General features: G+C 45.2%; 1 protein-coding gene across 1 annotated transcript in view; it reads right to left on the reverse strand.

Moving 5' to 3' along the window:
- LOC113948570 (peroxidasin-like) overlaps positions 1-27,026 on the reverse strand; it is a 43,767-nt gene that overhangs the window by 13,199 nt on the left and 3,542 nt on the right. Inside the window, exons 2-12 of the mRNA XM_027646266.1 lie at positions 20,936-21,007; positions 13,253-13,324; positions 12,923-12,994; positions 10,288-10,359; positions 8,714-8,785; positions 6,976-7,145; positions 4,747-4,864; positions 2,986-3,155; positions 2,236-2,508; positions 1,955-2,071; positions 150-308 (exon numbers count right to left, since the gene is read on the reverse strand). Coding sequence (XP_027502067.1) covers positions 150-308; positions 1,955-2,071; positions 2,236-2,508; positions 2,986-3,155; positions 4,747-4,864; positions 6,976-7,145; positions 8,714-8,785; positions 10,288-10,359; positions 12,923-12,994; positions 13,253-13,324; positions 20,936-21,007 — 1,367 coding nt within the window. The remainder of the gene's footprint in view (positions 1-149; positions 309-1,954; positions 2,072-2,235; positions 2,509-2,985; positions 3,156-4,746; positions 4,865-6,975; positions 7,146-8,713; positions 8,786-10,287; positions 10,360-12,922; positions 12,995-13,252; positions 13,325-20,935; positions 21,008-27,026) is intronic.

Raw genomic sequence — 27,026 nt, forward strand, 5'->3', positions numbered from 1 at the left:
TCGGCACTCTGCAAACCTCTCTTAACTTTTCCCACCAGCTGATGGAGCTCTCATGGAAAAGCAAAATCCCATCCCGTGGCAGACAGGGCAATTCCCCGCCTGGTCAGACGGTGTGTTATTCACCAGAACCTTTGCCAGCCCTTTTTTACCTCGTGGGGTGACCGAGAGCTGCACCGGGAGGGTCCTGACCCCGATGGCACTGATGGCGTGGCACTCGAACTGCCCCTGGTCGTGCAGAGCCACCCTCAGCACCCTCAGGGTGCCCGTGGAGAGGATGCTGTGCCGCCGGTCGTTTGGCAAAGGCCCACCTGGGCAAACAAGCAGTTTGTTAATTCTCTGTGAATGCCTCTGTGATGTTTCCCATCCCGACACTAGAGGGATCTGCATGACAGTTACAAATTTCGTTTCCCTCCCAACATCAGCCACCCTGAAATGCCATCTTTATCACACCAAATTTTCTTGTCTGAGCAAATGGGTAGGAGCTGGAACCCTTTTTCTTTCTTCCTAAGTCTTTTCTTAGTGCAACCTGCAGATTTAGTAATACCTGATGGACAGCAAATAAGTGCTCAATTATCCAAACTGGCTGTTTCATCAAATAAACAGAAACATTTAGAATTGTCTTTTTGAATTAGTTATTGTGATTTTCTTCATTTTGGAAACTGTTGTTTCAACATTTTCTCTAGTTCAGAAGGTAAGTTGAAAACTAAACTGCTTTACCAAACCCAACCAAAACTATTAAAACTTCTCAATTTGGCAACTCATTTTTTTTCCCCTCCAAATAAGGGCTCTTTTTTATTCATCCTAAATACCAAAATCCCCACGCACTGTCAAAAGTGGCTTTGAGACAAGCAATGCTCCATCACTTGTCCTTCTCTTGTCTTACTTTTAGCACGTGAAAGCAGTGCAAAGCCTGGTTGATTTTTAATTTTTGGCTTGCTGAGTGCAAACCTAGTTCCAAAGCAGTTGTCAACCTTACTTCTTGTCACTGTGCTCCTTTCCACATCTCTAAAATGTATTTTCTGGGAAGTGGAGTAAAACAGGTTAAAGGAGATGGAGGACATGCAGGCAGAGCAGAATTTCAGCTGGTCCTTCTTAACTCCGCACCAGGGCCATTGCTGTGGAAGCTGGAATACAACACCCATGAATTCTCCACAGCACTAAACCATTAATTATGGCTTGTGAAGCATAAGGAAAAGTTGGAGGACCTCTGGGCCAAGTATTATTGGCTTCTGTCCCAGAAAGTGTTGGATGAGATCAGTTCAGTGGAGCCAGCACTAACAATTATTTGAGACTTTAAAAGTTCACCACCTGTTGTCCCAAAGTCCTTCTTCCTAAGCTAAAAAAAAACTCGAAGGTGTGTCAGCAGTGAATGGTGCTCTTCTGCAATGTGCTCCCCAAGAGCAGCAAATCAATGGCAATGACAGAGAGCTGGCACATGGTGATACTGCTGAGGGAAGTGGTGGAATCATGATCCTTGGAAGTGTTCAAAAAAACAGGTAGATGTGTCATGTAGGAACATGGTTTAGTGGTTAACATGGCAGTGTCAGGTTAATGGTTGGACTTGATGACCTTAGAGGTCTTTTCCAACCCAAACAACTCTGTGACTGACACCCACTGACTTGGAGTGCACAGACCTTGCCTTTTCAAAGGAGGTAGGAAGTCATTGCAGAAAGAAATTTGAGGTTTTCCACGGGTTTCATGCTGATGGAAACCAGCACACTCCTTCCTTCTGATTCTGTGTGTCAAAGGCCCAAGAGGCTATTTCCTCACTGCTTAACATCATCCTTGGTGATCTATAACACACCTCCCAGTGTGACTAGCCCTGTGCTGATAACCATCTGTCCTGTGCCACCACTGCAAGTCACCACCCTGGACCATCAGCTCAGCTGCTCCCACCCACATCCCATGGATGATGGCACGAGAGAGAGAAACCACGAGTCAAGTGAGGCAGTACCTGCCCTTGTCCAGGTAATCACAGGTGGAGGGTGACCCTCAGCAGAGCAGGGGAAATCCACACTTTGTCCCTCAGTTACTGTCTGATCAGTAGGAATGACGAGAAACCTGGGAGAATCTGGAGGGGAAAGCAACGACTGAGCAGCAGGAAACACTCAGGCAGCAAACTCGGGGAGTTCATGGGAGCAGAACCAGTCACAGAGCTTACATACACCCTGCTGACCAAACACTGTGCCCCAGAAATGTCACAGAACATCACAGAACCAGCCTGGGACTCCTCACCTTGCACGATGATCCTTGCTGTGGCCTGGATGGAGCCCTCGGAGTTGGTGGCGTTGCAGTTGTACTGCCCCTGGTCTGAGAAGGTGACATTCTGAATGAAGAGTCCTCCGGAGCTGGTGATAGTGAAACGGGAATCCTGTGGCAAAGGAGAGCCTGTGCCAAGGGTCCAGCTGATGCGAGGGGGGGGGTGGCCAGAGACCCCACACTCCAAGGTGACGCTTTCCCCCATCAGCACTTCAGTGTTCTGAGGCTGGATCACAAAAGTGGGCTTGGCTGGAAGGAAATGAGTGCTTTAGAAACCAGCTCTGCTGCCTGCTCAGTTGCAGGCAGAAATTGCTTGGATCCTCATGCAACCCACCTAACAGTCACCTGGCTCTTCCCTGACCTCCAAATCCTCACTGTGAGCGATGCCCCCAGCACTAAGTCCTCCTACCACCTCCTCACACCCACTCACCTAGTGCTGGAGCATCCCCTCTCCCATGTCCCCTTCACCCTTGATAACTCTGTGGTGCAGAATTCATGCCAGACTTAAACTCCCTCCCCAGTCCCAAGCCACCTTCAATCTCTAAATCCCTTTTCCCACCACAGTGAAGGAGCCCCCCTAAGCTCAGGCCACTCTCAAAGTCATTGCTTTGTTAGATACTCTCTCCCTCAGAACATCTTGGCACATACAAAGCTGTGACATGATTTAGCTCCACTCCCATCTCCAACCCAAGCTGGGTCATCAAGGGGTGCACAAAGCTCCCTTACATGGGGTGCCAAAATAGCGCAGCACAACTTCTTGTGTCTTGACCTCCCCAGCTATGTTCTTGGCCATGCACTGGTAGACGCCTTTATCCGACTCCTTGGTGTTCTGGATCATCAAGGTACCATCTTGCAACAGGTTCAGGCGGTTGTCATCTTTCATGTCAATCTTATTACTGAAAAACAGCCACAAATGGGCAAAATCTGGAAGGAGTAAACACTGGTGGTCCCCCTCAAGCTGCTGGGAGGGGCAGGGGCTTTGCTTGCATTGCAGTAAGTTGGTGTTTCTTGGAGGTATTCTGAGACTTCATGAGATTTACAGCAAGAGTTCTGATTCACAGCACTGCACTGCAGCTCCAGCTCTGATTTGCTCCCTGGGTGTGCTGCTTTTTCTCTCACCACTGATTACATATGACATTTACAGCCCATCAGGAGAGCACACTGTTCCCATGCCACAGCACTGCTGCTATTGTCAGGGTATCTCTGCCTGGAAAGCCTGTTCTCATTACTTTCTAAGTGCAAATATTATAATGAACTAATATTGTTATTGTGTGCAGCCACTTCTATTCAAAGTCAAGGCTCAAAGGCCTCAGGGGAGCGTAAAGCTCTGAGTAAGTCACCAGGGGACCCCAACACAGTTTGGACTCCAACCCAGCCTGAGAGCTATGAAACATCTTCTTCTTTCTGCAATGACCTGCAACTCCTGGATCCCAGCCCGTGGCAGAAGGTCCCAGTGCTGCATCCCATTTGTCCCAGCACGAAGGAATCTTGGATGGCTGCAGATGACTGAAAAGGGAGAAGGGACCTTTGTCCCCCTAGGACAAAGGCTGAACCCACTATGCAAACTAATATGCTTGCTGGGCATTTATTTAATTCCCCTGATGCCTCCTCACTCCAGTCATATCTCGTTTGTGGAACATTTATTATCATTACCCCTCTTACAATGCTGTCTTTGGGAGCCTGCCAGCATTTCCCTAACAAAACCTTCCTTCCCAGGGGACTTAACTCAGCCATAAACTTTTGCTCTGGGCTGAAACTCTGCCTGGTGGGGAGTTTGCTGAAGAAGCACACATTGATCATTTTTATTAATAACTGGGCCCTGCTCAGGCTCCACCAGACAAGAAGCTCGTAAAACAGCAAAGCAACTTCACTTCCACAGTGGGCAGCTGCTTGAGCACAAAATATTTTATTGTGTAGCATTTCCCAGAACACTTTGGCATCTAGCACAGCCATGTACTTTTTCAGTGTTTCTATACAGAAGGATAACCTATACACTGATTTGCAAATTCTGTCTTTCAGTGCAGCACAAAAATTTTTCTCTTTGAAAAAAACCCCCCATTCTCCAGCACGATTGGCCTTTGTGTGAAAAACCTAGAGACTAGAAGCAATTCAGCAGTTAACAAATGGCAAGCATGGTGGCTTAGAGCAACATGAAACACTAATTTTATTTTTTCCCTGATCAAAAGACAATTGCTTTCAGCCTGCAGAGCATGTTTATAGGAAAGTTATAAGCTCTTGGAATCCATTACAAAAGCAGATGAAATATTTCAAATGCAGATGAAAACATCACTTGGATTACGTGGTCACCAGAGAATGCTATTAAAAGGAAGGTAAATACAACCCATTGAACAGCCATTTCTTTTTTCTTTTCCTTTCTTTTTTTTTTTTAAGCATAGTGTGAAACAGCTTTTGTAATTACAGGCAGGCACTGAAGAGCTCAGTGCTTGAAAACCTTTGCCACCCCAGGGCTCATTGCGTGAGACTTACTTGTTGTGCAGCCAAATAATTGCAGGCTTTGGATTTCCTTCTGCCCTGCAGGTGAAATAAACTGTGTTTCCCAAGAGGACGTCGACATCGTGGGGTTCTGAGGTTATTCGAGGTCTCTCTGCAAAACACCATTTGAACAGAACCCAGTCCAGAGCAGCACAAAACCATCTCCAACCCAACTGGGGCAGAGTGGGTCACACAACACCCACTGCACCACAACCACCACCTGCAATGCCCCAAAACAGGCACCAGCAGAGCCCTAGGCACAACAGTGCCCACTCAGAGCCACCCCAAAACTTCTCACTAACACCAAATGTATGAGGGAAGAGCATCATTCATCTGAGCCCTGGAGAATCAAAGTGGTTGTTCCTATTCCCAGTTTGTTGGGCAGTGTATTAGAACCTCTGGCAGCACTGAGAAAACCAGATCTGGCTGTGCACTCGTTCATCACAGCTGCCCCAAGAGCTGGCCCCTGTATCCCCCAAAATAAGCAAAAAAGTCAGTGGCATCCTGATTTGGGTTGTTTTTCTGTCCCTGGCAACCTGCTGCTCTCAGCAACTGCCTGCTCCACCTGAACACAGTGCCAGCTCCCTGCCCAACCACACCACTTCCCTCCCAACAGGATTTCATTCATTACATCCCTAATTCACCAGCCCTATCCAGCCAAGCCTTTCACTATGTGCTTCACTTTAAGTTGTACTAAGCGAGTTAAACATTGAAAGGATGTGCTAGAATAGGGAGGAATTTATGTACAAGCTCTGCAGTGTTTGTTCTTGATTCAGAGAATGCTTACCCATTTAACAATCTACATTCTCACCAGTAATCCATTGAAACCAGAGGGATTATTCCTAAAACTGAGAACCTATCACCTCCTCCAGTGGAGGGTCAGTGTCCTTACTCCTTAGACCACAAGTCAGTGGCTCCTGAACTGATCCCCACAGGCAACAGCAGAGCACACCAAACCCAGCACAGCTCCAGAGTACAAGGTGCTGACCCAGTGCAGATTTGCCCCTCTGGTTCACATCTGCTCACAGCTGAGGGTCAAATGGTGCCAGCAGATTCCGGACTGACTCAGATATCAGCTGCCTGCATCGTTAGAGCTTTGTGCTGAATTATGGATCATTTGCCTTTCCCAGCTGGCACAACACCAGTATGAAAATCTAGTGCCAGCAAAATCTTCCCACCAGGTGCTCTGGCTAATTTGACAGACATCCCACTGTGAGCCCATGCCTAAACCAGAACAAATTTGCACTAACAGCTGTACTGTGGCACTGGGTGTGTGTCAGGGACAGCTTGTTGTGTGGCACAGCCACTCACAGCAGATCCCATCCCATGTGTCTCCAGCTGCTTTCCCTAGACCCTTCCTATTCCCTGCTCCCTTGAGGTCACAGAACCACTTGTGCCAATTCAACTCTTTGCATGGCTGTGCCCTAAATTAAGCTGTGAAATGGTCAAGACTTTTCAGAAAAAAATAATGAAATCATAGGAGAAAAGCTGAATTCAAGGGACAGCTCTTTGAAATCCAGCTGAGCTCACACATCTGACAGACAGCACAGCTGGACTGGCATATCCAGGAGGGATGTTCATGGCCAGGCCGAGTGAGTGGGAATTTCTCAAACTGATTTTACCAGAAGTGAAGTACCAGGGAATTACAATCAACATTGTGCCAACCTCTACTTAAAAATCAGAGTTTTGTCTTTTCCTATAGAAAATATTTAACTTTGGAACTTTTCAGAACAAAACCTAATCCAAAATTCTAAATTTAAGGAATAACAGCCTAACAAATGCCATACACCACACCAAAGTCAAACACAGCATTCAGCTACGTATCTACCATGTGCTCCTATAGGTTTCCAGTTGTGTTTCCAGCCAACTGCAGCTCTCCCAGTGTTCCCCTTCTGTTCAGCCTAATGTGGGATATTTCCTCTGGTTACTGGTTTAGCCATGGATGGAGCAGATCCTTTACCATCCCTACTCTACCTAAAAACCCAGGACAACACCTGCCAGCTAAAACAGAGCTGACTTCAACCCCCCCGCCCATGACTATCAGCTTTCTCTGCGTTATCCCAACAATTCCAGCAACCCCCCTGGGATTTTCCCATTTCAGCAGTAAAGGAGGGAGAAGGCAGGATGCTAGAGGGAGGAAAAGGGGTGGAGGAAGCAATTCCCAGACCAGAGCCCAGCTCCATGGGCTGAGGGTGGCCGGTGGAAGGGTCTGGCCTGGCTCACCACAGTTGAACTCCTGGGCGGTCAAGGTGACGATGGAGCGGCCGTGCAGGTCCCGAGGAGCCTCACACGTGGCAGCTGTCTGGATGCTGCCCTGCTCGGCATATTTCTTCAGCAGCTCAGCCAACCACATCAAGTCACAGTCACAAAACAGGGCGTTGGAGTCCAGCCGCCTGCAAGGGCCGAGGAAAAAGGCAGCTCATTTCCCAGCCTCCGACCGCTGAGCTGCCTCCTGGAGGCCAGGACACGGGAGGGGAACAGTCCTCGGGAGTGAAGGGGGCACCTGGTTGTTTTTCCCTGCATTTGATCATATCCCAAATAAAGTTTAAGGTATCTCATCCCTGTGATGGTTAAATAGGATGCTTATCCAAGCAGAAGGATTTAATTGAAAAACTAACATTACCCATTCCGGTTTCAAATGAAAATCATTCACTTAAACTGGATTATGAATTTTTGGCCTAATTTGAGGCAAAGAGAGACACTGATATACTGGGTTTTCCCCCTGGAAATTGCTGCCTTTACTGAATTCTATAAGAACAGCAGATAACAGTGACTCTGTTACAGCTTTCCATTTTCTTTTAGCCCCCAAAACCTCCCCCTTGTTTTTTGTGTGCACCAGGTCAGTCCCTTTCTGTGACCAGCTGTGAGAGGTTGTAGCATTTCTGCACAACTGTAAGAACTTTTATTACTGCAACATAAGCCTGAACCATGTGGAATGGAGCTCCAGTGACCTCCCAGTGCACCCACCCTCTTTCCCTCCACTGACCTCATTCCTACGAGCAGTGCTATCCATAAGGATAAATAAGGACTACAGGGGGATTAGTTCATGCTTCCTTCCCCACTGACAGTTTTACAATCAATGGGTTTGAGCCATCCAAAAAAGAAAACAAAAAACAACAAAACCATGGAAGAAAGGTCTAATGCTTTCAGGGTCACATATTTGAGAATGTGAGATTTCACACAAGGCCATGACAGAACATTTTATAGACATCCCAGCTTTTTCTCTGACACCTACAGACAGCATTTCACAAGTTTTTCCCTGTTAAAGAGAAGTGAAGCATTTTACCTGCTTGCAGAAATCACTGAGGGCTGCAGTGAGAAACATTATTTTATTGCACTTAAAAATCATGGCAGGACACCAAAATTCTCTACCTTTTGCATTTTTTTTTCCCCAAACACATCATAGAACTTGTTTCCAGAGATCATAAAACCAAAGCAAAGCTCTGGGGGTTTAAGCAAGAAAGAAGTAAGCTTAAGAGACAGCCAGGTTATGTGGGAATAACACACTAGGGAATTCCTACATGGAAGGAGAATCATGCACCTTGGCACCACTCTGATTATTTTCAGTCTAGAAAACAAGCCTTTTCTTTTATGACTATGATTTTTCCTTCCATGTTAGATACTGATCTACAGACATGATCGAGGTCATATCCATGACCTGCACTTTCTGTATTTTTCAAGGATGTTTTATGGGGTCAAACCGTTGTGAAGACTTTCCAGGAACGCTCATTCCTGTGGCATTATTAAGCTGTAAGTTGATTATAATTAGCCACTAGAATAAAGAAACTTCTAACTGGTTAAATAAGCTTTTGGGTCCAACCAAAACTGTTTCATAAACTTAGCAGTGGCCTTAGAAGTGCAACAACTGAAAGCTTTGCCAACCAGGCACATTCTTCCTCAGGTCCTGGCCATCTGATCGAAGATAAACAAGTGCTCTTTGCAGGCAATGTTTTTTACTTACAGCCGTTTGAGGGATTCCAGTTGAGAGAATGTCCCTGGATGAATCTTGGAAATCTTGTTGTTGTGCAAGAATCTGAAATGGGAGAAGCCAAGCCAAAACATTATCCAGTATTTGCACTACAGGGGTGACAACATCCCAGGTCAGAACTCGGTTTAACCGCAGCTCAGTTTTTGCATTCCGTGTTTGTTTCCATGAGCTGCAGGAATTTCACCCGTCTGTGGGTACGATGCAATATGCCAAAGAGGAGAGCGGGTGTGGGCTGGAAAGGGTGACTCAAGATGTGATGTAACAGGTTTAACTGGAACCTTAAAGTTTCTCTGCAAAGGGAGGAGAAAGGGCACGAAATCCCAGACCAGACGCACCCTCTGTGTTCTGTGCCTGGGTCAGCTCCAGGGGGACCTTTTCTTTCCCCCCTGCAGATGACATGACAACTTTACAAGGGCAGCCACTGGAGGATGGTTCCAGGAGAAGTTAGACAACTCATGCCTTAGAGTCAGTGTTGTTATTAACCCAAACTCATGAGTAAATCTAACTCAGAGAACAGCCGCCCAAGCTGGGCTTATCTCTGAACAAAACTGAGAAAAATTTTCATTTTTAGAGTCTTAGCCCACAGATAGCACCCCCCAGTTCTTAGGGAAAAACCCTGATTGCATGAAAATGCATCAGTGGGGAACAAGATGGGATCATTAACTTCCCATTCCCATAATGATGGGGAAATTTAGTTACGTTGGTTACATCTTAAACTAATAAGAGACCATTGATAAAAGATATGAAGCAAATTTTGGAGACAGTGAAACAGGAGAGAACATAAAAGCAGCACAGCTTGAGTGCAAATGTCTGCACACACACATGTGTGCACCCGAGTTCAGCCTGGTTGCTGACAAAACCAGGCTGAAAAACCTTCCTTTAAAATTTAAATCCAGCATTTTTGTTGGATCGAATACAGTGACTGAGATCAGCCATGCACTGATCCAGGTCTGAATTTTCCTAAGGGTGTGGGATCCCAGGATTTTATTTCCCTGGCACATAGGGATATAATGCACATTTCCACACAGCAGAGAAGGGTCTGCTGGTTTCTCCATGGAGCAGGAACACCACATGGTCTGTTGTCCTAGTGGCTACATTACTACTAGAAGCAATCCTGGGGAGCAGGAGACACATTTCCCTACTGCTTTCAAGAAGGATACGTGTTTTTCTTGTTAGATTTTTTTTTTCTGACTTTATCCCTTTTCCATCCCCCTTTTTTTTTTTTTTTGCACACTCTGCCCAACAGTGACTAATGTTGCTGACCTTATGGTCAGAGTAAAATTTCACTTGGTTTGGCCAGCTCTAGGGCTTTCTGCAGATTTACCCCTGTTTAGACAGAAACCTGAACATAATATAAAAGGGGAAATTCCCTTCACGTCCTCAGTCACCCATCTACTTGGCAGGTATGTAAAATCTCCTTCTTTAAAGAAGTTTCTTTTTGCATTTCCCTCCATTTTGAAGATCTCACTTCATGCTACCAAAACTGTTACACAAAAAGAAGGAGTTTTCTCCCTTCTCCTCACCCCCTCACTCCCATCTTTACTTACAGCCTTTCAAGTTTAGGCAGGTCACTAAAAGTTTCCAGCTCCAGACTTTCCAGGTTGTTGAAATGCAGGTACCTGTCACACAGAAATCACACAGATTGCAATTTAAGAGACAGAAGATCTTCCCAGATCAATCCAGCAACGCCCCCCCAGCTGGTCACCCCACTGTCTCAGGGCAGATGTTGAGAAGCCAGAATCCACTTTAGTGTGTCTGCTTTCCAGATCAAACACAGTGGCCAACATGGCTTTTCCCTACCCTGTCAATTATTTACTCTCTCTCTTAATAAACTAAAACAGAGACAGAAAAAACAAAAGGATAGATTTGCCAATTTGTTTTGTTTTTCTCTGCAGGCCAAGACCACCATCACTGTGAACTGCCTGTTGCACTGTTCAGGGTCAGGAGGAAACTACTGCTCATGAAGACCCATCCAGGTACTGTACAGTAATTTTCCCTGTCTTTCCCAACATATCCTTGGATTGTCAGGAAGGAAGAAATGGTCTTACTACAAGGCATTTGTTGCCAGCCTGGGAATTGCAACACTTCTGAGTGGAAAATGAGTTTGCTGAGGATTAATTTGTAGAAAAAGGCCCTGAACAGCCTGATAAAACTTTGAAATTGGTCCTTGCTGAAGGTGGGACTGGAGACATCCAAAGGTCTTTTCCAACTTGCACTTGTGTGTGGTTCTAACAGGGGCTCCCAGCAGGTGTACCCACCCAGCAGGAGCAGAAACATCTCCAAATGGCTGGTGTGGGGCTGTTGTGTTCTGTGGAGAGAAGGCACAGCACCCAGAAATGGGGCTGGTGCAGTCACCTGGAACACTTAGATCTAAATAGCACACCAGCAGAACAACCCAGCTGCTGCTAATACAAGTTTATGGTTTTAGTTCCACTAAAACCTCAAGTGTGACCTGCTATTCCAGAGGCCTGGGAGACCTTGTGTCCCAGGTCACCCCTTGTCATCAGCAAAGCAAACCTGGGGTCTGCAGAGCAACTCACCACAATACCTGGCACTGCCTGTTCTCATGAGCTGTGACATTCACCACCACAACTGACACGTTCCTGACCTTTAGATGCATTTCTTATGGTTCCAAAGTTGCCTAAACTCTTCCCTCTTATTTTACACAGGCATAAATTTCACAGCAGACACAGATTAATCACAGATCTACAAATACTCATTCTGCTATTGTAGCTGAATGCATTGAGAAATGATTGCCTAAGCCTCCACATGGCTGTTTGATTTGTAATGGAAGGATTCATGATAAATGGTCCAGTATCAGAGCACAAACTGGGAGACGGTGACTCAGATTCTGCACTGGAGGGTCACAGTGGGGAAGAGATGTGTGTGCTCTAATCAGGCTCAGATGTCTGCTGAAATTGCTTTGGACCTTGAGGAAACCATCTGATACTGCCCATCGAGCTGTACTTTTTCTTGAAAAGCTGGCTTGGGGGTGACAGGAAAATGGGGTAGGATTTGAGCAAAGCTAATTCTTCTGGAACTATGCCCGCCTGAGATTGAAAACAGATGGGATTTTCAGCGGGTTGTTTGTTGGTTTTGTGGGTTTGTTGGGTTTGTTTTTTTTCTTTTATTCGTGACATCAAGTCTGGAATGCTCATTGTTGAAATACCCCTGCTGCCAGCACCGGCTCTCTAAGCTCAGCTTAGAGCCAGTTTTGGCTTCCTATATTTTCTCCCAGGCATCCTTGCTCAGCTGGCTGATGAAAAACCATATTTTACACACACACACACCTATTGTTAGGCTTGCCTGACACTTCCCATTTCCACTTCTGCTGTCAGCATGGAGAACAAGCTGGATCCTATCCCTTTTACAGCAAAACCCTTACTTACATTCCAGCCCTATAAACATTGCTGTTGGGGACAATGCACGAATCAGAATGGTTGCACCTTTAGTCCCTCCTCTTCAGTAAGGCAAATAATTCCTATAATTAAAATATTTATGAAGAATAAATAATAAGGAAGAAAATCTTCCCTGTGAGGGTGGTGAGGCCCTGGCACAGGTTGCCCAGGGAAGCTGTGGCTGCCCCATCCCTGGAAACATTCAAGGTCAGGTTGGAAGGCCATCACTTCTTTTGTTTGGATCCATCATTTTCCCCCATTGCAACGTCCAGATGCTTTACAGCATGTGAGCATCACCATCCTGGTAGCTCCCACAAATACCTGTCTGCCCCAGCTCTCAGTTTGCACTTCATCCATTCCTTCCCAGCACAGCTTGGGTAGGAGAGAAATTCAAGCAGCCCCTCAATTCAAGTAAAGGGCCAGATCCAGCCCTCTGCTCCTGGAGTCCCAGCAGACACAAACCCAGCAGGCCAGCTGCCTGCTGCTTCAAGACATCCTGCAGATCCCTGTCTCTTCCCATCATAAGGTCCTTGGACATAAAGGGCATCAGAAGCACAGCTGGTTCTTCCTATGCTCCAGAGGTTTAGGATCAGGCAAAAATCTACAGGAAGAGACCTCAGTATTTACTAACCAAAATCAGTGCTGGGACAAACCGTTTTCAAATTAACCCAGTGTAGTCTGGCAAATCTGGCTGATCAAACAGAAGCTTCATCCTACCCCTTGCTAAAGTACCTGGTACTCTCCACATCTGGAAACACAGCAAGCAAGGCTCATCTGTACTTACAGCTGTTCCAGGGAATGGAGCCCATGGAAGGCATGTTGCTGGATGCTCTGAATTTCGTTTTTATAAAGGTAGCTTTCAAAAGGAGAGAAAGGAAAAAGCATTAGGCCAACTCATCAGCAGCTGTGTTCTAAAAATACAAAGGAAACAATAATGAACCTCAAGTCAAAGCAGAGCTTGTTGGTTGGATTCAAGGGCAATGTTTCATACCTCTGACACTGACATTAACATCCAGGAACTCCAGACACAAAAAATATGCCCTTGGTTGGCAAACATTAAAAGTCGGTTGGTAAATTTTAAAGTGGTTAAGAAAATACTGAGTTACCAACTCACAGGTATTTCAGGTTCTCCAGATCTTCAAAGGATCTTCTCACGATTTGTTTTATCTGATTATTGTTCAGCAGCCTGTTCAAATCAAGAGAGAAAAATACAAGTGGTGAATTGAGCACACCTGAGATTTGTTGCTTTTCTGTTCTCGGATGCCCACTGAAAATTCCTGAGCTTGCTTGTCAGAGAATTTAAGATTTAAAGGGTTAGCAGATCAAAGGTTGTGTATTCACACCAGCCAAATCAATGAGAAGGTTTCTTACCCAGAGGTGCCAAGTGCTTCCAGCATGTACAGTGTTCAAAGTCTTTTGCCACAGGTTTTTTGTTCAAACCACTTTTTGCCACAGTGGTTTTCAGCCCCAAGTTACAATTTTGGCCAGGAAAGGGATGAGGGGAAGGGAGACAGGCAGAAAGAGGCAGAAGGGAGGGGGATATTAAATCATTGCTGCCACTCTTGTACAATCACATTGGGTTTTGGAGGTGCCTGGTTGTGTTCCTGGGAGTTGTGTGCTGCCTGGGAGCAGGGGAGTGCAGAGATAGTTTTTAAGAGTACAAATGTAGTTTAAAGCATCAGCTCACAGTGGAGTTATAGGAGCTATAAAACGGTAACAGCTTTGTTCTAATCACTTGGTAAACCAATATCTGCAAATCAGAAAGAAATAAATTCAGTTCTGACTCCTGAGGCTACTCAGAGACAGCTCTTTCGATCTAGGGAGCCTTGTGCCAGATTTTAATAAAAAACCTATGGACCACATCGCACTGGAAAGCAATCCCTGACTTGTATATGCAGTTGCCATGACTGTGCATGCAAATGATGGCCAGTGCCAAGGACCAGAAACAGCTCAGCCCTGTAAGAACCACGCTGTGCAGCAGTGGTAACCACACAGCTGAACGCTACAAAAACCTCTTCTGCAGCCACTGCCAAGCCCAACACCGAGCAAAGACAATAAATCACTTATAAATAGCTCTTTAATATATGAATTTAGCTATTCATCGTGGCTGCCCAACCGCACTCCTGTGGGTCTGTCGCTGCGGTATCCCACTGATTGCAGATCTGGTGAAGCTCAGAGCTGGTGGAGTTTAGAGCTGAATAGCCCAGAGCAAGGATTTTATCAGCTACAGTAATTTTTAAAATTCCTAAATGGAGTTGTGGACGGAGAGGAGAGATGTGACTGTGTGCTGCAAAGATTTCTTTTTCTACCATTGTAGGAAAAAGTGCAATTCTCTCTGCAAGCAGCCAGACCTCACAATGCTGGGTCAAATTTAATACATGCACTAAATGTGCATTTTCTATTTTACGAGCTGATTTTTGTGATAATTCTGCTCCTCAGGAACGACCTGCCACCAGTCAGCAGTTGAGAAGACAGTTCAGCACTTTCCCAGCAGTAAAGCCTAATCTCCTGTCCCACTTTTCCAGAGAAAATGGAGCAGCCAGCCTCTGTCATTACTAGCCCAGGTCTCCACCTGGGAAAACCAGTTCATGCAGGTAAATGATGGAGAGAAAAGACAAAGAGATGGGGAGAAGTGGTAGAAAGCATGTGGGAAAAGAAGATGAAGATAAAATCAAACACCTCAGGGATGACAGAAAAGATAAAAGACGACAGAAACACACATGTGTGATGGCAGGTTCACAAGTTCCCACCAGGCACCTGAGTCACACCAGCTTTCTACCAGCTTGTTCTCAGGTGGAGAATTACATTAAGGGCCCAAAAAGCACGTAATAAACTCAAGTGCACAGAACTTTGGAAAATAATAAGGGTTTGAGAAAAACCTCATTATTCTTGATTTGACTGCCCTCCCTTGATCAGCTGCCCAGATGCTGTGGATGTGGCTGCCACTACCAAACTGCACATCACCAGGGTTGGGGACAAGCAGCCTGAAGAGGTTAAGGCAGAAAGTTGCTGGAGAGTTCCTGCCCAGGTGGGAGCAACGGCTCAATACACACAGCTGAGGTCAAACAGCCCAATTTCCCTCATAAGGAAGCAAAAATTATGTCAAGTCCTTGGAACACACGATCCTGCTTTGACAGCCAGCTCTGCTGAGTGGAAATACAGTCCCTGAACACCAACCCAAAGGTTTGTTTGGTGACTGAACACCCAAGGACTGGAAGTAACTACCTGAGAGCAGTGTAGGAGAGGGCTTTTCTCTATTTACCCATGGCACAAAGACAACACAGGGCCCAGCCACGCCGGCTTCCTTCCCTGCCCCTATCAGCACACTTTCATCTTTGGCCAGGGCAGGACAAAGGCAGCTTGTTCTCTGTTATCTGATCCTTGGCCCCACTTCTGAGGGCAGGATGGGCTGACAGGTGAGTGCCAGCACCAATGTCACTGCCATGGATGTGAGCACCTGGATTCTGCCACGCAACCGGCATCGGCCGCTCCCCTCACGAGGGACGGGACACAGTGACCAGGGGAGCAGGTCCTGGAGCAGGGTCACGCCAACAGCCTGAGCAGCCCCCCACACCACCATGGTCCGGACTCCTTTTCTGACCATTATCTTTTGTGCAAGGAGTTCAGGCCAGAACTGATGTCCACTGGGGTTTTAAATTGCAACATGCTGTCTGACTGCATTTTGGGGCTATTTAAAAGCATTAACCTAGTCTGTTTTGTTCTCTTGGCTGTTTTGGGCAGTGCAAGAGAGTGTAATCAGCAATGCAGCCAAATAAGATGAATTCTGGAAGTTCAAATGGGAAGCAGTCCACAGGCCTCTTATCTCATTGTCTGATACTTAGAAATTTGTTCATTGCCTGATTAAAGAATAAAAAGAGCATGGAAGAAGCCATCTCTGCTTCCTGTGTCAGGATTCCCCATTGTAATGGAAGGATAAGTCCTGGAAAACATTAGAAAGTGAGATAATTGATGAAGTCCATCACAGTCCACATATTCCAAAATGCTGCTTTCAGAGAAATCCATAGACAACACAGCACATCTGGCTCCTAGAAAGACTTTGGATGGCTTCTGCACAGCTGTCTGCTCCTTGACTCCTGTGCAATTCATCCAGGCAGAGAAATGTGCAAAATCCTGGCATGACCTGGCTATGGATCCCAGCTGCAATCCATGCCCAAATTCCTGCTAACCTTAGAGGATTGGAAGCTAAGATCTACTGCTAACCAGATCTGCTGGGAATAAATGCTCTGGCAGACAGAGGCTGGAAAGATCATTATCATTATTTTAAGCACACCCTGTAGCAAAACAGGCTAAATTAAAAGTATCAGAAGCACGTTTCCTAGCAAAATGATGTGGCATTTCCCTTCATGCCAGATGGTGAATTGGGCTCCAAATAAGTAGGTGTACTTAATCACACAGGTTTTATTCCTGAAAAAAATCTTCTGGGATGTTTGAGATATACAAGCACCATGAGATCTGATTCACCAGAAAGAATATTTTACATTCAGTTTCCTTTAGGTTTTATGTCCTGACTGCTTCTTCATTCTTCCCCACCCTCTCTCCAGGTTGCCAAGCACAGGCTTAACTTGCATTAAATGAGTAGTTTTCTGTTTTTTGAAGAATGTATTAAATGATGTGACAGTACAGAATTCAGACTCAAACCATGTACTCTTTCCTCTTTTTGTGTGACAAAACACATGCTACAGTCATTGTGACATAACAGCTATTTTTTTTCCTCACACCATTAACAGAAATCATCATGTAGTGCATTTAAAGCGGGAGAAAAAGTGAGTTTTATGTTCAACCGTGCATTCTCCCTTGTTGACAGAATGATCTGGAATAGCCATTTCCCATATTTGAGGAAGGAACTTTTATTCTAAGATCCAAGCAGACTCTGACATCCCCTCCTTGCTGTCAGGAGCACGTTCTCTCAAGAGCTACTAGAGGGTAAAACACAGAGACTCCACGTTACTGCTGTTGTTCATCCTGAGACCCTTCACAGGCATCTAGAGCAGAGCTGCAGGGCTCACCAGAAATGCCCTTTGCTCTCACCCAAGCAGCAAGAGACATGTGATGTGAGCAATGGCACTGACAGGACAAAGGGCCAGGCAGAGGCACACACAGCATGGTCTCCACAAGGTCCCTGTTCTCCTGGGTGCTTATCCCTCAGGCAGAACAAAATACATGCTGGGGATGTTAAGAATTACTGCTTTGGTCGCTGGGTTGGATGTTTCTAAAGATGATGCTGGAGAGACCCAAGTAGCAGCAACCATTTGGCTGTGATGGTCTTGGTTTGAAAATACAGAGATGGACCAACTGGGTCAACATGGCAGAGTTCTGGCTCCTGTGGGAGTGTGTAAGGATCAGCCACACAGGGGTGTCATCTCCATCCCCACCCAAAGATGACCTAAAGGAGCAAAAACTGGAAAGCAGTGAGAGGCTGTGCCTCACCATGAGCTCGTAGCATGTTTGCTCTCTTTCTTCCACAGCCCAACACCTGCTCTGAGCTAATGTTGGCTTCAGTGATGCAGAGGGCGCTGGCAAACTCCAGCAAAACAGCTGTCCAGGAGCTGTGGTATTTTGTGGATGGTATACAAGAGGGTTTTTTGCCTCTCTCTCCCTTCTACCCTTTTTTTTTTCTCTTTTACCAAGGGGACATGTTAAGAGTTTAAAAATACATAAGGAGATCCTCACCAACACCTGCACAGGAACTGAGCAGAGGCAATAGGAAGGGATGAGGAAATCTTACAACTCTCTAAGACATTTAGCCCAAGAGGACTTCTCCAATGCACATAACATTGCAGAGAGCCAACAAGGAATTTCCCAGTGGTGCAGGATTTAGGATAACCTGTGGTGCTGTACCAGGAGTCCCCAGCCAGGAACACACAGTGACTTTATCTCTTCCACAAAGAGGGTTTCTGTTGTTAAAGTGGTACTCTGTGATTTATCAAATCTCCCACACCAGGAAAAAGCAGAGAGGAGCCAGAGGAAGGTTTGAACTGTTGAACAGCCCCACTGGACATCCACACAGGCTCCCAGCTCACCTCCCTGCATCCAACACAGGCTACAAAGGCTTCCTTATCAGGGTGGTTTACAAACTGTCAGACTTGGATATAGTACAGCCATCCTGCCCAAATGGAGATGCAGAACAGAAGCTTCACCAGAATCTGCTGCCCTTCCTCTGCCTTTGTAAGAAAAGGCTCTTCAAAACACATTTATTTGCTTATGGAACAATTAAGTCCCATGGCAGAAAGATGCAAGTTCAGAGCTCTGCACGTAGAACCTGAACTACTCTATCCTCCAAAGATCCCACTTCGAATTTTCTGGACAAACTTTCCCAGGAAGTCTCTCAGGGATTTTAAATGATTTATTCTCTTTATCACTTGAAGACCTGTCTAAGTCCTCAGGCGAAAGTTTGCCATCTAAGCAGCATCAGCAGATTCTTCCAGTCTCATCAGTTTTGATGTGGGAATTGGCCAAACCAAAGCTCCTGGAGACAAATTTTGCTTCAGGGGTGCGAGATCTGATGTTCTCTCATTCAGTTATCAAGCTCCTCATCCTGGCAGTTAAATGCTACAATTATGTGAATAATTTATTTTTCCAGTGTGCTGGCCAGACCAGGAAATACAACTAAGCATAGGAAATACTATCTAAATGGAAATGTTTCCATTACACATCCAGTTGATTTTCGGAATTCAAACATAAAAATGCGGTATTTTGTCAGAGCAGTGTTTCACCTAGGCCAGTATTCCAGCTCTGACGATGGCCATAGGACAGTATTTAGGAAAAGCAGGAGTGTCTGCCCACCATCTGTGAAAACACATTGTTCTGGCATCTGAAATCATGATATCAGGGATTTTAGGGGGTGCATAACTGCCTTTAGTATCTGTTTATGGACTTGCTGTCCTTGAGATCCCTGTCAAGGAGAGTGTGGACGTAGAAAGGAAAAAGAACTGGACAAATTCATGGAGCATAAACAGAGAGACAGGTCTTTCCTCCTCCATCAGGCTGTGTATCTATATCTGGCTTTATGAAGAGTGTCAGGAGTCAGAAAGACAGAAGCAGAAGACTTGCACGTGCCAGAGACCTGCCCAGCCCAAGGCAGGGCAGGAACTGGGATCTCTTACAAAGCTCAGCAGGTTGGGTGGAGCATCTCTCCAAGTGAAGCCTTGCCAGCATCCTTATTTTCCCCAGGGTTCTGCTGAAACTCGCCTGGTGGTCCTGCAAGCTGTCTGCCAAACATCTGCCTGGATCACACAGGAATGACATCATCTGGAACCATTTGTTTCCTAGACTCAGGAGAGCTTCAGGGGTGGAAGAGCAGGGCTGGAGATCAAGAGACCTCAGGAGAGCTTTGTGATAAGGTAAAACCCTATGGACTCAGACTCTACTTTCTCTCTATATATTTTAGTCTCATTCATCACCCTATCTGACCTCATCTCAAATGACAGAAATCCCTCCAAAGCATCCTTTCCCTCTATTATTTTTGGCAATTAAGTACCACGCGGTGCTGTCTGAGAGACTAATATGGGCTGTTCTGGTGCTCTGGATGAACAGCATCACTGGTAATAAAGTTTTTCACCAGCCTACTAGTGGACCACCTGTACTATGAGCAGGGGCCTGGGCCACAATCAGGGTACTTTGAAGCATCCTGCAGTCATGGCTTGACCAATCAGTCCCACACACAGAGTGGAACAATCTTTAGCAAATTTTGATTTTTAAAAGATAACTATTGAACAGGTCTCTGTGATAAAGTCCTGTTGTAATACCACTCTACCTAAACTACTTACAATTAACTACTTAACAATTGAATGCCTTTTTGCCCAGGTCTTCCTTCCTTCAGCTCTGGTGCTGCCACAGGATCAGGGATTTCAGATCACTCGAGGTATGACAGAAAAAAAATAACCTGGACTTTCTCTTACCATTTGGGACCATGAATGTACAAATGTCTGTCATGCAGTGCAGGTTCCCAAACAAGCTGGTTTGCCTCACTGAGGAATTCCAGCCTGGATCTGGAAATCCTATGGCTGTTAGCACCGTGTTACAGCTCAGATAATTGGATCTGAGTCTCAACAGCCCAATTACATCCAGCACAGTGCTGTGCTGACACAGCTTCTGGTTCTGATTTGGGAGCTGGTGTGTTTTCAGCTTCTTGGCTACAGGGTGCAGATTTACTCAGATCTGCCTTCAAACCCTGCAGCAACAAGAACAAGCAAAGGCTCCCATGATTTCCTTTGAGAAGAGTGAAAAGCTCTTTAGTACAGTAGTACATCAATGTGAACGAGGGATGAAAGACTGCAGGAACTGCTTTCTACTCCCATTCTTTCCTGGAGTAGGGTAGGTGTAGGCATCTATTGCAGGGCAAGGCATAGGAACAAGGTGGCATTTGAAAGATGCTCTCTCATTTCAGTCAAACTCACATAGAGCAAATAGGCCACAGGAAAGAGGAAGCTTTTAATAAATCCCTTCAGTGTTTTGCTTCCAGGCCAGAGCTTCTTTTATGGGCTACTCTAAGGCCATACCTCCCCAAACATCCTCAGTCAGTACTAGAATGCATCAGACTTTTAATTAAAAGAAAAAACAGAGAGGTTAATTGTGAAAAATGGAAGTTATTAAATGGCATGTTTCATTAAAAAAATCTAAGAAACATGATCCAGAGTAGGACAGAGAGAATTTTAAAGCTTTAGCTGGATATGCACAATTTGATTGAAATAACTAAAAGCCCAAGGGCACCTTTAAATTGCTACAGGGGACAGTATCAACACAAGTAATAAATGGACATCCTCAGAGTGGAACTTACAGTGTGTTGAGGTTCTTCAGTCTTCTGAAGGCTCCAGGTTGTATCTCCTTGATGTGGTTGAAGCGTAAATCTCTAAAAGCAGAAGACATAAACAGGCCATTAGCAATAAGCATCATCCCCATGAGGAAGGGAGGAGGGCTGGTGGGAGGGTCTATCACACCAGGCCTACACCAACAGGAAAACTGGAGACAAAGACCAGGGAACAGAGTGGAGAAGGAGTGGCAACAATGGTTGGGGTCTGCTCTTGTCTGCAGTGAGCCGGGACAAGCCTATATTGATAAAATTCTGTAGTCTAATTTCACAGAAAACTGAACACTGAAAGGACTCAGGTGATCATTTCCATGAGCAGCAGAAAAGGTCTGCAGCAAAACACCCCAAGTTCAAGTGCAATTACACTTGCATCTCATACTAATTTGTAGAGGAACACTCATCATCACGTGGACCCGTATTTTAGCTCCCTAGCAAAACTGTCTTTGCCCTAAAATGGTTAAATCTGCTCAAATAACCTCATATAATAAGCATTTCCCATTTTGCTCCACAATGCTCCAAGACTCACAACAGCTTATCGCTGCCTGCATTTCAAATTTGTGCCAACTTCAATTAGAATTACTGGACCCCAGGGGATTCTGGCAATTTCCAAGGGCTGCCCACGGAACTACATCAACTTGGAACCCTAAAACATGGGGTTTGGATTGCTAATGAGATAATAAAGTAAGAGCTAAGTGGTTTAACCTGGTTAACCAAGTAGAAACACTTCTATAGGGACTGTGCATTGATTTGGCACCTTGCACGGTCCAGTGTATTATAACAAACCACAGAAGGCTGACAAATGGGGTTTGCTGCAAGTTTCTGTCCAAAGCAAAACAATGAGGTTGATTTTTTAATCCTACACTGCTTGATCTATCCCATTTAGAGAACACACAGCTATTTTTCAGTTTAAGGCAGCCTTTTAAGGGCATTTGCTTTAAGAGGAAAAATACACGAGTTACCCGTCATTCTGATGATAACTCACACATGGAAGCAGAGTTTAAAATAATAATTCTACAAATAGCTGCAAGTTCAACATTTATTTTTAGACAGGCATCAACAAGAATCGTGGCCTTTATAAAATTCAGATTAGAAAGAGGTGCAGTCCTTGCAGGTGAGCCCAAAGTGACAGGGAGTATCTGGGGGGGCTGAAACAGCTTTGAGCAAGTAGGTGGGAAAAGGCTACACAATAAGTAAAGCTGATTTTATTTTAAGATCATAGAATCACAGACTGGTTTGGGTTGGAAGGGACCTGGAAGATCATTCAGTTCCAACCCTCTGCCATGGGCAGGGACACCTTCCACTAGACCAGGTTGCTCCAAGCCCTGTCCAACCTCACCTTGAACACTTCCAGGGATGGGGCAACCACAGCTTCTCTGGGCAACCTGTGCCAGGGCCTCCCCACCCCTCACAGGGAAGAATTTCTTCCTAACACCTAATCTAAACCTGACTTCTTTCAGTTTAAAACCATAGTCCCATGATGTAATGTTTCTTAATTTGCAAACTTAATGGTTTGCAAAACTAGTTCTTTTACATCAAAAAATGCATAATAAATTTCTTACTTTTTAGGCAGAAAATGCATGGCAATTTTACTCGCATTACACTGAAATATTAAATCTCTGCCTTGTTACCCCTTTGTTATTTTTAACTTCACCTTTGACATTTTCAGGTGTGTTTGGCTTTATTTGCATTGCTTCAAATGCATGTTTCTTGCCCTTCTTCTTGGAAGGAGTTACACATCCTTCTTCCCTGATGATGTGAATTTGAAGGTGTCTTTACAGAGTTTTCAAGGGAATGACTGACACCATAAAGGCAAATACAATTAAACATTGGCAACAGTGATAGCACAATGTGCTGCCTGTTCTCCATGGCCTCACTGAAAGGAAATGAGGAAAGACTAGACCATGAAAAAAGGTGAAGAAATACAAACTTGATTTATACACTGCAACGCACAGATACCAATTCTGCCTGCCCTGGGGGGTTGTAAAGGGCTGTATAATTAGTCCAGGCAGCTGGCTACAGGTAATAGGGAACATTACAAATCCATGGAAGGAATACACAGAGGTCAGGGCTGGAGCTGTTGATGCCCATGGAACGCAGCAGGGAGCAGGCAGTGAAGTGTAAAATACCACTTTGGGTCACAGGCTGCAGGCAGGGAAAAAAACCCTACAACTATTTTAATGACCAAAGACAACTGCAATCCTTCCCAGCCCTCCTTCACACTGAGGCACTCAGCTCCCACAGCTGAAACAAAAAGCAAAAGCCAGAAGGACAGGTAAGAGAGAACACCTCTGAAAACACAGGAAAAAATAAACCACTAAAGTGGATGTCCTTGAGCAGCCAAGAAAGTCCTTGGAGATGCAGAGGAACCTAAATCTTCCTCTTTACCATGTAAAAACCCCAACACTTCGGCTCATCCACAATGTTTTCTCTCCAGACCTTGCCTTAGCCTAAAGGCAATGAATGTCATGGAGGGCTGCACTGGGAATTTCCTGGCTTGCCTGTATTTGATTGAGAACATTCCCTACAGAGTTTGCCTCCTCTTACACAGAAACACTTGTTTCTCTCTATTCCCAGGGTGCTTATTCTGGAAATTTACATTTCTTTTCACGAACAAGTGTGCTTTTCACAGGGACCCACCACACAGCCTCTCCCATGCCCAGCTGCTTCCAGCTGCCCTGTGCACCAGCAGCTGGGCTCCCTCACTCCTGCCTGCTTCTTTCTACCTGGGAACTTGCAAAATGGGAAGAAAAGAATAATCCCTCGTGATTTAACTCTCCCCCATGTTTTCAAGGCCAGCAGTCTGGGATTACAAGATACCTTCCCACAAGGAACAAAGGGAATATCTGCTGCTAAAAGATATCCCAGATTCTGTTCTACCTTCACACACACAGAGTGCTCAGTGGAGGCCTGGGACAGCAGCTGTCCTGGGTCACCCAATACTGATCCCTCTGGACAACACCAGCTTGACTGGCTCAGCAGAAAATCCCACCAAATCCTTGTGCCAAAGCACCACAGCTCCAACAGGAAAGTGAGCTGGAATACATGGATAATCTGGGATCTGCTATAGAAATAACTCGCCTTTTCTGAATCTGGGAACTCAATCCCATTGTAGAGGCTACACAGAAGGCCAGAACTTGCAAATGGATGGGGAAATGGGTCTTGACAGAAAGACACTCCAATCTGTCTGAGGATCTCAGCTGCTATGAGAACAATCATCCCTGCAAGCACTGTGTGAAATAATTATCAGTGATTGGCATATAAAACAATCAATGGCTTTTACAAGAAACTTTCACTTCTGTTTAATCTATTTAGGCTTTCACAGACTCATGTATTACTATGTTAACTGAGCAGATAATTAGCTACAAAAGGCATTTTACTGCAGTTCCATGGAAATTACTGGGTTGGTTTCATCGAAGCATCCTTTGTGCACAGCAGTAATGCTGACAGTTCTGGACCATTTCACCCAGAACTGGTTGGTAAGTGGCAGCCACACAATCATTACCAACAACGACTTAGAGAGTAAAGGTGGTTTTACAGAGGTAAGATGTTGAGGTTCCTTCCAGTGTTTCCTGAGGAAGGCAAGGTGTGAAAGACATCCTAAACACATCCTAAAAATATCCTATAAGTCAAGTTTCCATATATAAGAAGAACCAGAACATTTACCAGAAAAATGCTCGTTTCTCTTGCTTATCTGCAGAACATCAGAGTCAGCTCTGCAGGTTCTCCCATCCTGCCAAAATACTCCAGTCCTGGCAAGAAGGGAAAACTGCCTTTCTCAGATGGAAACAAAGTCTTCCAGACTCACTGTCATCAGCTCCCAAACTCAGGAATGTCCCTCTCCCACACGAGTCCCCAAATGGCTTTAATAAATGACAGCCTTCTTCTCCCAGTCCCTACATGGGCAGCTGAGCGCTGCCATCTCTGCAAGGCAGATGAGGAGAGCACGGGGAGGGTCAGGGCTGGGGGCTTTTCCAAATCCTGGCTATTTTGGGGTGTACCAGCTTAAGACATTAAGATTTGACTGTTCAAAGAGTGAAGAGGAAGGAAAATAGGTTCAGCATGGAAATACAAGTAAACGAGATGACGGGATCATGGTTGAAACAGTAGAGAGCGAGCAGATGCGGGGCTGTGGTTCCCTGTTACGCTGCCACAGCATTCACATTTGGAAGTTTTAGGGGATGGCAACACTAGATTTTAATTAAGAAATTACCACAGGCATTCCTGAATGCAGCTTTTTAAGATTTCAGCTCCCATAAACAGGAGTCAGATTTTCAAAAGGGCTCCCTCTGCGTCACAGTCCAGCAGTCAGTCTATCAAGCTGGTTTGATCCCACATTTTCTGTGCATGTAAGCTGGTGGGAATGCTGTGCTTCAGAGCCTGGCCTGGAAGGCAGTGCCAGGGCAGGAGGCATCTGCTGGTGCCTCATCCCTGGTGGAATCATTTCAACTGACATGTGGCATCCCTTTAGCTCCTGCCAGCAGGACAGGAGCAAGGAACACCTCCAATGCATAGTTTTGGTCCTGGACACATATTCAAGAAGGAAGATTACATACAAAATTATTGAGGTCATCAATCTTAGATAATTTGAGCTATTTTTTATTAGCAGTGGGTATGGAGCTTAGGGTCTGATCCTACTCAAACCAGCTGAGTCTATTCTTGGGCATTCCTGGCACCCGGGAGCAGGACTCTCTTAACCTAATGCCTATTTCCTTTGCACCATCTAGTCAAGATATTTCCCATATCAGATGAAGACAAACCTCCCTCCTTCTGAAGTGTGTTCTGACCCTGATCCAGAGGAAGTAACTCTTTAATATGCAGGATAGGTGTCGGTCTTTTGCTTTTTTAAGAGCATGACCATTTAAGTTTTTATCCAGAATACACACACAGTTCTTCCTTAAAAAGCAGATGATAAAATCCCGGTATACCTACGGAGAGAAGGATGTGGTGAGGGCAATGAAAATATAAATAACTGAAGTGGGAACCTGATGCTGAAGCACTGGGAAGTTCAGTGAAGGCAGGATTCCAAACACTTAAGATAGTTACAATCACAAGAGTTAGGATGCTTTCATCAAAAGATGCTGGAATGTTTCTAGAAGGAAAATATGTTTTAAGTGCCTTCCCTCCCATTTTCCTTCCGATCAAGGTACTTCTATAAATAGAAGATAAAGAAAATTTTGGTCACCTCTAAAAAGTTTAATAAGGATTAAATTCTGCAGTGAAAGAAGCCAGAAAGAGATCCCACCTGGCACATGCAGAATGTGTGGGTGTGTGTTTAATGGCTGCATATAAGACCATCACACACTGAGGAAATGAGTAATCCATTCTTCAACCCAAAACACACGACAGAGACTACAATGGGAGCAGCATTTCCAAGAACTCATTTGCTCAGTAAACCTTTCCCCAACAAATGTATAAAATTCCCCTCTCAAAACTATGCTCATTAATAGTCTAAGAGAGATACACCCTGTCCTACTCCAGCCTTCCTCCTGTGGGAGGAAGAGAGGAACTGAGCAGCCACCAAACAATAAGCACAATGATGAAGGGAAAGAAAACTTGTAAGCTGGCCATGCTTACACTGCCCAATTAGCAGCCAGGTCTGTGAACAACTGGGTCACCTTCAGTTCATGCCAGCAATGTGCTCAGATCCCAGATCCTGCCCCGTCTTTGCCTGTGCCCTCAGCTATGTTTCTCTAGCAGGACTCATTCATTATGTGCTCTGCATAATGCAGAAAGGAGAATAACCCATGGATAATTGGATTGCAATCCATTAGCTGCCAGTCAGAGGGGAACTTCTTTCCATGGATTTCTTCCACTCGTGCCCACACGTTTCAAAGCTTATTGTCTTAAATGTCACACTGTAGAATAAATGACGGGAGGTTAAGGATCTATTCAAATTTTTGGAGTGTATGTTCCACAGCTGCTCCCCTCCTTGGGCTGCTGGCTAAAAGAACTGCCTGAATCCCAGCAATAACCAGCAGATCACATCTGGATAATCACGTTCCAATTGAACAGACAACAGCCAAAATACGTTTGCAGTTCTACACCGCAAATTTTTATAGCT

The sequence above is a fragment of the Corapipo altera genome, unplaced genomic scaffold (assembly GCF_003945725.1).
Source record: "Corapipo altera isolate COAL_440 unplaced genomic scaffold, ASM394572v1 64, whole genome shotgun sequence".
NCBI classification, from domain to species: Eukaryota; Metazoa; Chordata; class Aves; order Passeriformes; family Pipridae; genus Corapipo; species Corapipo altera.